The 14,521-nt window shown below is 46.6% G+C and overlaps 1 protein-coding gene across 1 annotated transcript in view; it reads right to left on the bottom strand.

Annotated features, from left to right (window-relative positions):
* Nucleotides 1–13,785, bottom strand: part of LOC144487676 (Na(+)/H(+) exchange regulatory cofactor NHE-RF1-like) — a 97,561-nt gene extending 83,776 nt beyond the window's left edge. The window contains exon 1 of the mRNA XM_078205757.1: nt 13,054–13,785. Coding sequence (XP_078061883.1) covers nt 13,054–13,488 — 435 coding nt within the window. The 5' untranslated portion in view covers nt 13,489–13,785. The remainder of the gene's footprint in view (nt 1–13,053) is intronic.
* Between the last annotated feature and the right edge of the window lie 736 nt (nt 13,786–14,521).

The following is a 14,521-nucleotide window of genomic DNA, read 5'->3' as shown; positions in this document are numbered from 1 at the left end:
AATAGGGTAAAAGAGCAAGAAATTCAGCATTTCCATCAATTAAGATGTATAAAATACTAACCATCAATAGCTGGGCTCAGGCAGGAATGGACATCACCTTGTTCACAGACATTAGACTGGACTAACTTGGTTTCAACTATACCTTACCTCAAACTCATATCTGGAAACTCCACAAACATTTCAGGTGAGATTCTCCCTCAGTGAGGGCACAATGTCCACTACCCTTCATCATGCCCCCTCAGCAAGAGCACAGTGTCCACTACCCCTCACCACACCCCTTCAGCAAGGTACAGTGTCCACTATCCCTCACAATGCCCCTTCAGCAAGGGTACAGACCATGTTTGATATTTGGAATACACAAACAGACAGACAGCAGAAACTCTCATTTCAGGCAAAACTATTTGAAACACAAGGACAAGGGGTTATCTGTGGTTTATTGAGTAAGACTCCATTCAAAGTCAGGTGATCATGGGCTCAAGTATCACCGTAGAGACTTGAACCCATAATCTAAGCTGACACTCCATTATTGAAAGAGTGCAGCACTGTCAGAGGCACCTCCCCTTGAATGAGACAGTGAGCGGAGAGTCCAATCTATCCTCTCAGGTATGGTCATGCCAAAGGACAATTAGAACCAAACAATCCCGACAGTATCGAAAGAGGCCATTCAACCTATCGAGTCCAAAGATGTGCAGGTTAGGTGGATTGGCCATGCTAAATTGCCCCTTAGCATCCGGAGACTAGCTAGGGTAAATGCATGGGGATAGAGCCTGGGTGGGATTGTGGTCGATGCAGACTTGATGGGTTGAATGGCCTCCTTCTGCACTGTAGGGATTCTATGATTCTGCACTGACTCTGAAAAAGCATTCCACCCAGGCCTCCCCCTACCCTAGTCCCGTAACCCCGCACATTTTACCATGGCTAACCTACACATCTTTGGACACTAGGGAGCAAGTTAGCATGGCCAATCCACCTAACCTGCACATCTGTAGACAGTGGGAGCACACCAGAGCACCTGGAGGAAACCCACGTAGACACGGGGAAAACGTGCAAACTCCACAGACAGACAGTCACCCATGGCCGGAATTGAACACGGGTCCCTGGTGCTGAGGCAGCAGTGCTAACCACTCAGTCACCGTGCTGCCCATTCACAGGTTTTATAATCTCGTAGCACATCAGTGCAAAGTTGGGGTATTTCAGACACTCATTAACTACTATAAAGCACGGCACTAACTGTTCAATGTTCAACACCATCATAGATTTACATTCCGTCAGCACATACTAGCTAACCTCGTGCTGTACCTGCCCTGGGAGTGTTTGATAGGGATAGTGTTTGTTGGGAGTATGCAGAGGGAACTTTACTCTGTATCTTACCCCATGCTGTACCTGCCCTGGGTGCATTAGATGAGTAAGAAGTTTAACAACACCAGGTTAAAGTCCATTAGAGGAGGACAGTTTAGATGGAGCTTTACTCAGGATCATACCCCGTGCTGCACATATCCTGGAAGTGTTTGATGGGAACAGTGTAGAGGGAGTTTTACTCTGAATGTTACCCTGTGCTATAACTGCCCTGGGAGAATTTGATGGGGACAGCATAGAGGAAACTCTATCCGATATCTGACCCCATGCTGTACCTGCTCTGGGAATATCTGATGGGGGCAGAGAGTTCTACTCTATTTCTAACCTGTGCCATATGTGTCCCAGGGGTGTTCAATGGGGATAGTGTAGAGGAAGCTTTACTCTGTATATTACCCTGTGCTGTAACCACCCTGGGAGTGTTTGATGAAATGCTAGAAGCACAAAATGCATAGGGATTTGTTTTCCAGTATGACAGATTGTGAAGCTAAAAATATGAAAAATAACAAGAGCCCAGGTTTCCCCACACCCATCCACCTTTCAAAACAAGTGTTTCTCACAAACAGTGTCAAAGTACACTGGAGTCTGTTAATATTAAACAGCCGCAGAGACTGTCATGGGACAAGTTTAGCATTTGCGGACCAATTAACCAAAATTCTCTCAAATATACAAACCTTAACATCTCTAAATAACATTAACCAAGGACATTGATCGTTACAAAGCAGAGGATGCAGGTGTAACAGTGCAATCAAGCATAAAGACAGACCAAATTGTGCATTGACAGAGTTCTCAGGTCAGATCTGCACTCTCTTGAATGGCAACAGCTCTGAGATGTGCCCGTGTAGAGTGTAGGCCAAGGATACACAGCCCAGCCACAGATCCAGAGTGAGGACTGGACCAGCTTCTGGTTCCACAATGGAAAGCATCATGACCGAGTACCCTGCTGACATTTGGTGTACAGGTTAGTACAAATGGATACAGGGTGCCCGTGACACTCAAGACAGTAACTTCACCACAAGATACTGTCATTAAAGGGGAAAACAGAACAATAATTTTACATTTTACCAACAAACAACAACAACTTGCATTTACATAAAACCTGTAACGACCCAAGAGTTTCAACAGGTGTGCCAAACAAAAGTCAACATCAAAGCAAATGAGGAAATATTGGAATGGTGATTTAAAGCTTAATTAAAGAGGTAAACTCGGAAGATAGTCTGAAAGGTGGGAGAAAATTCCAGAATACGGAACATAAACTGCGTTAGTTGGGAATAGGAAAATGAACAAGAGGTCAGAATTGGAGGTTGTGACATTGGAAGGGATTACAGAGATAGGGAGAGGGGTGAGACCATGGATGGATTTGACAGCGAGGATGAGAATTTTAAAATTGAGACAGTGTCAGAGCGTCAATCAGTGCAAGTCAATGGGAATCAGGGTAATAGGCAGTCAGGACATGGTAAAAGTGAGATGGGCAACAGAATTTTGGAAAAGTCAAAGTTTGCAGAGGGTGAATGTTGGAGGGCAGCCAGAGTGCTTGAATAGATGAGTCGGAAGGTAAGAAAACACTTCACAAAGCACATGAAGCAACATTTCCTATATGGGCTAAAAACCAGAATGTGCTGTGCTGTGCAGCAAGTTATACAAAAACTGTGACTGCCAATGGATCCCACTTAGCATTGTACTTTTAATGAAAAGAATGGGAGCTCCCTTACTGATTAATTCAGTAGCCATAGGACCCAGTATGAGTCCAAGGCCCACAAACCAGGTTCCATTTCAATACCCTGTCAGCTCACCTTGGACAGAACATTAAAAATGGTGGGAATCACCAAGGGTCTTCGTAGTCAACCCCTCGTCAGAGGGGAAGTATGTGGTGAGAGCCAAAAACAGGTCAGGGAGCATCAGCATTGCCCCTTCTGGTGAAATAGTCAGACTCACCAGCTGAGCAGCAAAGCACTAGCCACCCATGCCCCCTCGCATGTAATGCTCCCACACATAGCATTCTACATAAATATTAACACAGTAAAGAAACAAAAGATATATTTAAAATCAATATTTTCTCTGTATTAATGCTGAGAAAACAAACTGTGAAATTTGCTTAGTTTGACCTTTTGAAATATAACCTCATGCAAACTCCTGGACTTTGAGTCATGCGTCAGTTTGGGTAAACAACCTTCCAGCTTCATTTAATAGTTTAGCACATTGTACTGTCTCCAACAGGGGCCAAAGTGCTGAAACAGAGGAAACAGTTTCACATATAAAACCAACTCCTCCTCATGTATACTTGGTCACAGCAACGCTTTCTATGAACACAAACTGTACAAAGTTACAGCTCAGGACACCATTCAGTCCACTGCTGCTGCTTTGAGAGTTCTCCAGTTAGCCCCACGTCCACTGCTCTTTCCCCATAGCCATGTAAACCCAAGTGGTTACTGACCCTTCTGCCACTTCAAACAATTTCATTTTATTTCCTGTTAAAACCTCTCATCATTTTGAACACCATCTATTATTTGCTTAAATTTCTCAGCTCCAAGGAGAATAATCCCAGCTTCTCCGGTCTTTCCATAGAAGTGACATTCCTCATCCATGATACCATCCCAGTCAATCTCCTCGATGGCCTCTCAAAGGCCTTAATATTCTACCTCAAGTGTAAGATCCAGAATTAAACACAGTTTCCCAGACTAAGACCAAAACAGTGAGTTAGAAAGTGTGAACATATCTACTTTGCTTTTTTTTTTTCACTCTAAGCATCCATTAATAAAGTCAATGGTCCGATAGACTTTTTAAAAAACTGCCCAACTGGTCCTTCAAAGCTTTGTGCATGTGAACTTCCAGAAGTTTCTATGCCTGTAGCATTTTAAAAAGCAATAAGAAACATGGCAGCAAATTAACATAAAGCCGCAACAATCAAATTCATTTTTGCTCAATCCAGTTATGGGATGTGGGCGTCGCTGGTAAGAACAGCATTTATTGTGCATCTCTAACTGCCCTTGAAAAGATAGCAAATTGCCTTCTGCTGAACTGCGACAGTCCATGTGATGTAGACACTGCCAGCGCTGTTAGCGAGGGTGTTCCAGGATTCTGACCCAGTGATAGTGAAGGAATGGCATTATAATTCAAGGTCAGGCTGGTGTGATACTTGGAGAACTTGCAGGTGGCAGTGTTCCTGTGCATCTGCTGCCCTTGTCCTTCTAGGTGATATGGGGGTGGGGGGAGGTCGCAGGTTTGGAAGATACTGTCAAAGGAGCCTTGGTGAGGTGCTGCAGATGGTAAACACTGCTGCCTCTGTGCATTGGTGGTGGAGGGAGTCAATACTGAAGGTGGTGGATGGGGTACCAATCAAATGGGCTGCTTTGTCCTGGATGGTGTTCAGCTTCCCAAGTGTTGTTGGATCTGCACTTAACCAGGTAATATCATAGATACTATGTGTTCTAGGCATTGGTTGAGTATTAATGTTGACTAGGCCAGAGAACTCCTTAAAATAGCTCTGTGGGATCTTTTATTGTCTGCTGTTAGTCCATTTGGATTCATAGACCTAGGCCCTCAAATAGAAACACAAGGTGCTCAGCGCATTTTATTGAAGCCCTGCTCTATTGGAAGGGGCCACAGAACAAACACAAACTGTCTATGTCATTACATTCCTTCCAGTCAGGGTCCACTGCAGTCAGAGTCATGCACCTGCCTTCCTTTCACAATCACACACTGATGCACATGGTGCATTCTTTTCCAAACACCCAGTGAAAGGAGGAAAAACAAGTGGGGCGGCACGATGCTTAGCACTGCTGCCTCACAGCATCACGGACCTGGATTCAATTCCAGCTTTGGGCAACGACACATTCTCCCCATGTCTGCGTGGGTTTCCTCCAGGGCTCCGGTTTCCTCCCCCTCTCCAAAGATGTGCAGGTTAGGTTGATGGGACACTACGAGGTAATTGATCATGGCCATAGGTGTGTGGATTAGATGGATGAGCCATGATAAATGTGGGGTTATGAGGATAAGCCCTGGGTAATGTACTCTGTCAGAGAGAGTCGATGCAGACTCGGTGGGCAAAATGGCCTCCTTCAGCACTGTAGGAATTCTATGATTTCTTGTAAACCAGGCCATCCACAATTTGGCTACGCAGAACTTGGTAAATTTAAAATAACTGCTAGCTCTAATTATATTCTCAGGTTACATTTTCTTCACTTGATGTAGAAGAAGCCAGCACCAGGAATCGGGCTGATCGCATTGTGAAGTGAAAGCTTTCTGAAAGAAATCAGCTGTTGTCAGGAGCTGAATCCTGTCCTCTTTTTAGGTCAAACCAAACCAAGTAAACAAACTCGGATTAAATCAGGACAAAGTAAAAGGGGCAGCTCCCCAAAAAGGAGGGGGAACAGCCCGAACAGAAATCAAAGTACAAAGGAAACTTAAAAACATCAAATTAAAATGTGATTATTAGGGTCAATAATGCACCCCAACCCCTGCGGTGCCCAACGGGCGCGGAAAGCGTCAACCGTGCCCGTGGACACCACATGCTCCCTCTCCAGGGACACCTGGCCGTGAACGTAGCCGCGGTAGAGGGGAAGACAGTCAGGATGGACGGCCCCCTCGATCGCCCGCAGCCTGGACCGGTAAATGGCGCGTTTCGCCAGGCCCAGGAGCAGGTTCACGAGGAGGTCGCCATCCCGACCCTCCCCTCTCCGCACCGGGTGTCCGTAGATCAGGAGCGTGGGACTGAAGTGCAGACAAAACATCAACAAAAGGTTCTTTAGGAAAACATAAAGGGAGTGCAGCCTAAGACACACAACATAGACATGGTCCACGGACTCCACAAGGCCGCAGAAAGGGCAGTCTTCGGAGCCCGTGAACCAGTGAATCCTACGGTTGTGCGGAACTGCTGCATGCATCACCCTCCACCCCAGGTCCCCAACGTAATTGGGGGAGATCCCTCCGTAGAGGGACCTCCAGCGGGGACCTCCGCCGCCCGGCAGCAACAAGGCCCGCCAAGGTGTATCCGGGCGACAGGCGAGGAGGCGGTAGTGGAAGGTGTGCAGCAGCAGCCCGCACAGGAAACGCCTCCGCGCGGTAGAAAAAGGCACGGAGGGCATTTCCGCGAGGCGGCTCAGGCTGTGGGGCACCTCACCCAGGGAGGGGGGCTGAGGCTTTGGGCCAATGTGGAATTCCGCCCGAACAGGGGAACGCTCGAGCGGGATCCCACCGCACGCCTGCGCCGTCTCAAGTTTGCGTGCAGTTTCGGGGCCAAGCACGACCGTCCTAAGGTCTAGGATGGCTTTGGTCGCGTGCCGGACGGACGTCCCCACGCGCTCAGCCAGCACGCGGGGTTTTATTGGAGTCTGCAAGTTCTCCCCGGGTTTCCTCCAGCTGCTCTGGTTTCCTCCCACAGTCCAAAGATGTGCGGGTTAGGTTGATTGGCCATGCTAAATTGCCCCTTAGTGTCAGGGAGATTAGAAGGGCAAATGTGGGGTTACAGGGATAGAGCCTGGGTGGGATTGCGGTCAGTACAGACTTGATGGACCGAATGGTCTCCTTCTGCACTGTAGGGATTCTATCATACTTAAACAAATCAGTGCAAAACAACACAGCTGGACAATGCTGAGACGAAAACCAGTCTCTGGAACTTGGCTCAGGCTTCCCTGGACTCAAACACCAAGTCCAGGTAGACACTCAGCCAAAACTACAAGTCAGCCTTTCTGATGAAAGCCTTGTCTGCTTCTCTCGGCTGGACACAAAAGTCACCACTTTAAAAGATAGCGGAGATATTCTCCCCCGTGTCCTGGCCAACATTCATCCCTCAACCAACTATAACAGATGATCCGGTCATTGACAACTTTATCACACAGCCATTATCACCATAAGTAGCATTAGTGCAGGTGCCACACTAACAGCAGCCTGTGGAGCATTAATTAAAAACCACAACGACACACCAGGAAGTGAACAGCACCTTTACATTTACATTTCTGTTCAGCTAACCTCCCTACCCAGGCCATAGTTACGAGCAAGTCTGTCAAGGAGCTTTGAGCAAACTGGTAGCAATGTTCCCCAGGAGACAAATAGCAAACTTTCCATCAGGTCTCTCTCCAGTCTTCAGAAGCATAATATTTTACAGGCAAACAATTAATTTAATTCAATCAATCAAAAATAAACAAGCTCATGAGGAATAGGCATATAATCTAACTCGATTGTCACAACTGACATCATTCCAATAATGGAAGAAAAAAAATCAAAATATCAAAGAAACACATTCATTTGGTTTTTCTTTTCTGAGAATTGCTGATCAAACTCGTCATTGTTGTTCAGGAATTTGTGCTCCGAATGTTTCAGGGGCTTGCTGATTTCCGATATTCCAACACTCACATCAGTCATGTAGAAACAGAACCATTCACAACATTGTTTAATTTTGAATTAAAGCCTCTAATCGACACTGAAACTTGTGTCAACACTGAACGTGGTAATTAGAGCTACAGTCAGTTTCTAAAAACAGCTCATGTACAGTAAATGGAATTTTAAAGGGACGGCTACAAAAAGCTAATGGGTCCCAATGATTCCACATTGCCAGATCCAGCTCCCCACTCAGCACAATACAACAATTACCAAAACCCTTAACAACCTAACAGTTAATTCAGCAGAATAGTTTGCTTCACACTGGTTGTAATTGTGCTGTGATTAAAGGAAGCATTATCATACCATTCACCAGAACGTGATATGGACAATGACCATCCATGGAGATCAAACCTGTACTTCATGCCTTTTATTTGATCTTTCATAAATTAATTTCTGAAGTTAAAATGTCCTCGCACATGAAGGAATACGATAGACAGTTTAAAGGAAAAACTAAGTTCTAGTTACTTTGATGGTTGGAATGTGGGATGTTATTCTCTGCAGGCTGACAGGGTGGTGACAATGCAGCAACCAAGTATAATAAAAAAGGGGTTGGGGCGAGGTCAGCATTAATTAAGCAAATTGCCCATTCACTATCAGGTGGAACGGTAGCAGTGGTTAGCACTGCTGCTTCAGAACGCCAGGGACCCAGGTTCGATTCCCGGTTTGGGTCACTGTCAGTGTGGAGTTTGCACATTCACCCTGTGGGTTTCCTCCCACATTCTGAAAGACGTGCTGGTTAGGTGCATTGACCCAAACAGGCACCAGACTGTGGCAACTAGGGGAATTTCACAGTAACTTCAGTAAGCCTTACTTGTGACCAATAAATAAACTTTATCACCTCCCCAATGAAGTCATATTGGTTTAATGGGACTCATTTCACCCCCACTACCAAAACATGTCAGGCAGAGCACAGGTCCATATGAAGAGATCTGAACCAGCCTGTATTTGCCAATCTGATTAGCAGGGCTCAGATATTCTCCAATTCAGAAATGCACCCAAACACGGAACTGAAGAGGTCCTCAGTTGGAGGCAGTAACAACCACCAATTGGAGGGCATTTCTATCTGCCATTAAGTACATCACCCAGAACTAAATTACTGAGTTTTAAGAATTTCAGCTTCAGTATGTCACTTCATCTGGAGATAAATCTGATTCAGTAGTTTAGCCTGCACATAGCCCTAGTGGCTATTTTCAGCCTTTGAAGGAGGTGGAGAGGATGGCTGGCATCATATGTATTCACCAGTTAAATGGGTTAGTTGCTAAATCTGGGCACACTAACCATAGGCTGTGTTGAATAGAAATGCAGGCTTCAATTCATGAAAATGGATTGCTGTCTTGCTAGGAACATGAAACCAAGCATTGGTAAAAAGCTTGCAATTGTCTCAGACCGCTGGCCAGAATTCAAGCTGACTGGCTTCACTCCAGAATGGCATTTACACAATTTGTCAACCTACTGTGTAACTTCAGAATCCATCACCACTGGCCTCCCAGTAACAACTGACACAAAGGGTTGTGGGATCATGCCGAACCAGACATTAGGGAGGGTCACAATGTTGGAAGCACAATCTTCCACAGAGATTTGAAACCAAGGTCACATTGCAGTGGGTCAAATGAACATTGAAAATCCCAAATGGCAAAACACAGATCAGTTGACTGATGTCATTGGGAGTTAAGTGAAAGCTTAAAAAAAAATCCAAATCGCACAATGGCCACAGTGCAATCAGTCCACGAGGCACCCGACTCTTTCAAGTTACCTCATAACTAGAGATGTTCATCTCTAATCTTTGCCGTCCTCCTGCCCACCCCATTTAAAATTAGTCTATGCTAGAAAGCATTTTGATCAACACCAGTTATGTCGGTCTGTCGCCATGCAAGACTGGGGCACAGTACTGGTGGGGACAGGTCTGTCGCCATGCAAGACTGGGGCACAGTACTGGTGGGGACAGGTCTGTCACTTGAGGTGAAAGTAATTTGAGAGAAATTAATAGCATCTCAAATGTGATGATTCTTGATTTTGATCTAAAATGGGTTGATATTAATACATCGATTACATTAATTGTGACAGGAGTGAGTTACAAATTTCAGGAAAACAATGATCTCCTCAGCAAACTCAATGTTGAAGTTGATACTTAACCTCCACCCAGGAGGAGAAATCGTGAGGCCTTGTACAGGGTATTCCGAATTCAAGTCTGACAAGTGAATGAAGTGGGCCATTTACAAGAACACAAACTCATGAATTTTCAATGCAAGTTTGAATGTCAATGCAGCATTTTTCCATGTGATTCATTCAAAGCATCAGCTGAGCTCCTCCTTTCAAAAGCAAAAGTGGCCGGATTCAACCCTCATCACTCGCCTGTCAATGTGAGCAGCCTTGGCACCCGAGGCAGGGGGAGGGGAAGAAACGTACAAAACAGAAGCAAATGTACAGTACAGGAGGCCATTCATTCAGACCTATTTAATAGAAACCAGTTATCAAGTCTGATCCCAATGTTCAGCTCTTGGACCACAACCGCAATACATATCTGACTAATTTTTCAATGTAATGAGAGGCAGGGAGTTCCAGATCCCCACCACCATTTGGGTGAAAATGTTATTCCTCAAATCCTTCCACCAGTTACTTAAAATGTATCCCCCTTGTAATTGACCCCTCTGCGAAGGAAAACTCCATCCAGGCCCCTTAATTTTATACCCGTCAATTAAATCTCCCCTCAGCTTCCCGTCTTCTAGAGGGAAAAAAAAACAACAACAAACCCAGCCTACCCAATCTATACCATTGCTAAAACTCTTTGTACCCAGCAACATCCTTATAAATGTTCTCGGCACCTCTCGAGATCACATCCTTCCTGTCATGTGGTGACTAGAACTGCATTCAGGACTTTGGTGTACTGAGTGTTTTATTTTGCTCTAGTAGAGCCTCCTGCTCTTAATATCCAGGTCTCAGTCAATAAAAGGAAAATATTCCCATGTGTCTTTGAAGGAAATCTTTAAAAAACTGCTCACTGCTTTTATTGGTTTGATCAGGAAACCTACTGCACCACCCCCCTCTTCTCTCTCCCTCCCTCCCCCCCAACCAGGCTCAGGATCCCCACTAGGTGAGGAGTGAGACCCCTCTATGACTGCCAGTCAGGGTCAATGTGATGAACAGCACTGACTTGTTGGGTGAAGACAGTAAAAGAAACAAAGTGTGCTCTACTCCACCCCAGTAATGGGATCTCACTCCTAACTTACTGCCTCAGTGTGGGGCAGCACAGTGGTTAGCACTGCTGCCTCACAGCGTCGGGAACCTGGGCTCAACTCTGCCCTTGGGTGACTGTGTGGAGTTTGTACAATTTCCCCCGTGTCTGCGTGGGTTTCCTCCTGCAGTCCAAAGATGTGCGGATTAGGTGGACCGGCCATGCCAAACCGCCCCACAGCGTCAGGGAGATTAGCAAGGTAAAGACATGGGGTTTCAGGGATAAGGCCTGGGTGGGATTGTTGTCAGTGCAGGCTCGATGGGCTGAATGGCTTCATCAGCACTGTAGGGATTCTATTCTAATGTGATGCTTTCCCCATTTCCCATCAGGAATCAATCCAGTAAACAATGAGTGCACAGTAAACACAGTTTGTGCTGTGAATCCAATGTGCTGGGAATACCCAGGTATCCGTTACTGATAAAATGTGACAGCTACTTGGCTCACAGTCAGCTCCACAAACTAGAACATAGTAACAAGCAGATAACCTGTCGTAACTTTTTTGTTTGAGGGATGAATATCAGCCAGGCCACCAGGAGAATTCCCTTACTCGTCTTTGAAGCATGCTATGCTGTAGGATTTTCACATCCACCCCAGAGAGACATTGCTTCAGTTTTATATCAGTTTATTTATTAATGTCACAAGTAGGCGAGTATTAACACTGCAATGAAGTTACTGTGAAAATCCCTTAGTTGCCACACTCCGGCACCTGTTCAGGTACACGGAGGGAGAATTTAGCATGACCAATGCACCTAGCACATTAAGACAGCAGTTCAGCACTCCCCCAGCACTGTACTGGAATGCCAGCTTGGATATTATGCTCAAGGCTCCAGAGTAATCATTTTCAAGTGACTGGTGCTTAAAATGCAAATCTTTTGCCTCTCAACTTAGACAAAGTGCTGCAAGATATGGATCTTAATCATCAATAAGCAAGGTCCAGTGTGGGTCACCTACTGACACACTTTCAGTCAAGCAGCAGCTCTAATCAGACCTGTGATCCCACACCGTAAGCCTACAGCTAGCTGTTTCACCACCCCACGTATTTATCTTGTCTTACCCTAACTGACACTAAGGGGCAATCCAGCATGGTCAATCCACCCAACCCACACATCCCTGCACTGAGAGGGGAAACTGGTGCACCCAGTGGAAACCCATGCAGACATAAGGAGAATGTCTGGGTCAAGTTTGCACAGTCACTCAAGGCCCGAATTGTCTATCTACTTGGTGGTTTTAGCGTTTGCTGCACACACACTAATCTCAATGCCTGGAGAAATGGTTATCCAATACATACCTGTACAAATACACAGCTACTGACTAATCTTATGCATGTGTAAGCATGAAAAAAATGACTCACTTGCGTCCATACCAGCTCTGCTGATATGTAGCCCCTTCTACACTTGGCCAGAGAGGAGGGGAAACCAGCAAAGAGCAGCAGCACCACACCCCCCCCCCCCCCTATCCAGACTCCTGTGGTACCACATGGAAACGCTCAGCAATGCTTGTCTCAAGTTTGCTCCACTACCAAGTGAAGTAGGACAGGATCTCCTGTGCCAGTCTGTCCTGTGGCTTTCACCGAAATCCCTCTCCCTTATCCCCAGGTCGCAAAGAGTTGATGCTGCCTGCTCTCACCCTGCTATCGGCAGAGCCAGAAGATGCAGCCTTGTCCTCTTTTTAGGTCAAACCAAACCCAGTAAACAAATTCAGATTAAATCAGGATCTTAGCTAACACAGAAGTTCTGCTGTCTCAACACAAGCTACTCGAGCACTTTGTTCAGCAGCAGACTTACAGCCTGGACCGAGTATCAGAGAAGCGAAGTGAGTCCAGAGTCAACAATAAGCAGGGCCCAGTGACCCGCTGGCGCCGTCCACTGCCCCCACCGTGTTCCCAATAAAGCCTTTCACCTCAGCTCCCGGCTCAACTACTGAACAGCTCCAGATCAGAGCTGGAAGAACATCCTCAAAGAACGGCGACAATTCCAACCAACCTATCCACTGGGTGCATGCCCATCCCTTGAGAACCCCTATCCCGGGCACTGCCCACCTCCTGAGGACGCTCCTGCCCTAGGGCAGTGCCCACCCCCTTTCCTCCTCACCTTCTCGCTGCTGCTCTGGGACACAGTATCGGCCGCCTGGGACTCGGTCGCCGGGGCTTTCTCCTCTGCTTCGCCCTGCTGCCCCTCGCCCTGCTCCGTGTCGGGGATGCCGTCGATGTATTCCTCCTTGCACTCCAGCCCCCGGGCCCGCAGCAACTCGTCCGTCTCCCTGTCCACCACCAGCAGCCGGGTCTGCTCGGCCACCGCCTTGATCTTCTGCACCACTTGCTGGTGGTTGTCCTGCTCCACGTTGTCGCCGTTCACCTGGACCACTTTGTCGCCGGGCCGCAGCCCGGCTCGCTCGGCCGGGGAGGCCGCTTCCACCAGGCGGATGAACTGGCCGCTCTTCCCCTTCTCCCCGTGCAGGTGGAAGCCGTATCCACTCGAGCCTTTCTCGATGACACAGAGCCGGGGCCGGAGTTGCTCCTTGGTCATGGTGCTGTTTTCTCCCCTGCCCAGGGCTCGCCCCTCACTCAGTTACTAAGGGATACTCTGGAACTGGGAGCCGGGGATACTTTGTATCGAGTCCCCGGGATACTTTGTACCGAGTCCTGGGGAAGCTTTGTCTCGTGGAGTTGGGGATACAATGTATCGAGTGTCCTGGATACTTTGTATCTTAGAGCCGAGGATACACTGTATCGAGTCCCGGGGCTGAGACTGAACAAACTCTCCTCACAGCCCAAGGAGCCGCCTCCCCTTGACTGACACCTCAACCGCCCAATCACTGACAGCACCCCTCAGTCTCCAGCCAATACCCCTTGTCGCTGACTGGCCCCGCCCCCCACATTTAATATTTATTCCACGTTGTCCGCGGGATTCTGCTGCTTCTCTGACGTGTGAAAAGCCAGAGATTTTTTTATATATGTATGCCCATCGATTAATTAAATGCAAAGGGGGGAAAAAAAGGTGCAACGAGGTGACCAATTCCACGTTACACACACACACTTTCCGAAGTGCCAAGAGCTTAAACTTGCAAAAAAAGGCTCTGCCTTGCAAACTTGAGGGATCTTTGCAAAGCTCCCAGCCGCGGTCGCACGGCAACCTGTTGATTGACAGGTCGAGGAGAGTGAACTCGGCAAGTTTGGGGAAAGTTTAGAAAAACACTATCAGTGCTGTACATTCTAATTCATACTGTGTGCATAATTATAAAACAATGCCGCAAAGATACAGGCAAGAACAAAACTTAATGATATATATATATATAAAGTCAGATATTGTTCTCTCCCCTTTTCCGTGCTGGTTAGAGAATGTACTTGACAGAATTTGCAAGATTCATTTTCAGGACGCGGTATAGTCTCGGGAGAGTTTTGATTTTTAACATAATTTTAAAAAACCTTTGACATATTCGGGCAAATTTGTACATAAATGTACTTCCTGTGGAAAAACAGGGCAAATAAGGAACTTTTGGAATTGGAGGAGCTTAAAACAATCACTGTCACTCAAGAAAAAATGCAAGGAAAACTAATAT

This window comes from Mustelus asterias, unplaced genomic scaffold (assembly GCF_964213995.1).
Source record: "Mustelus asterias unplaced genomic scaffold, sMusAst1.hap1.1 HAP1_SCAFFOLD_971, whole genome shotgun sequence".
Classification (NCBI taxonomy): Eukaryota; Metazoa; Chordata; class Chondrichthyes; order Carcharhiniformes; family Triakidae; genus Mustelus; species Mustelus asterias.
Note: the sequence above shows the minus strand (reverse complement) of the source record. Positions and strands in the feature narration are given on the sequence as shown.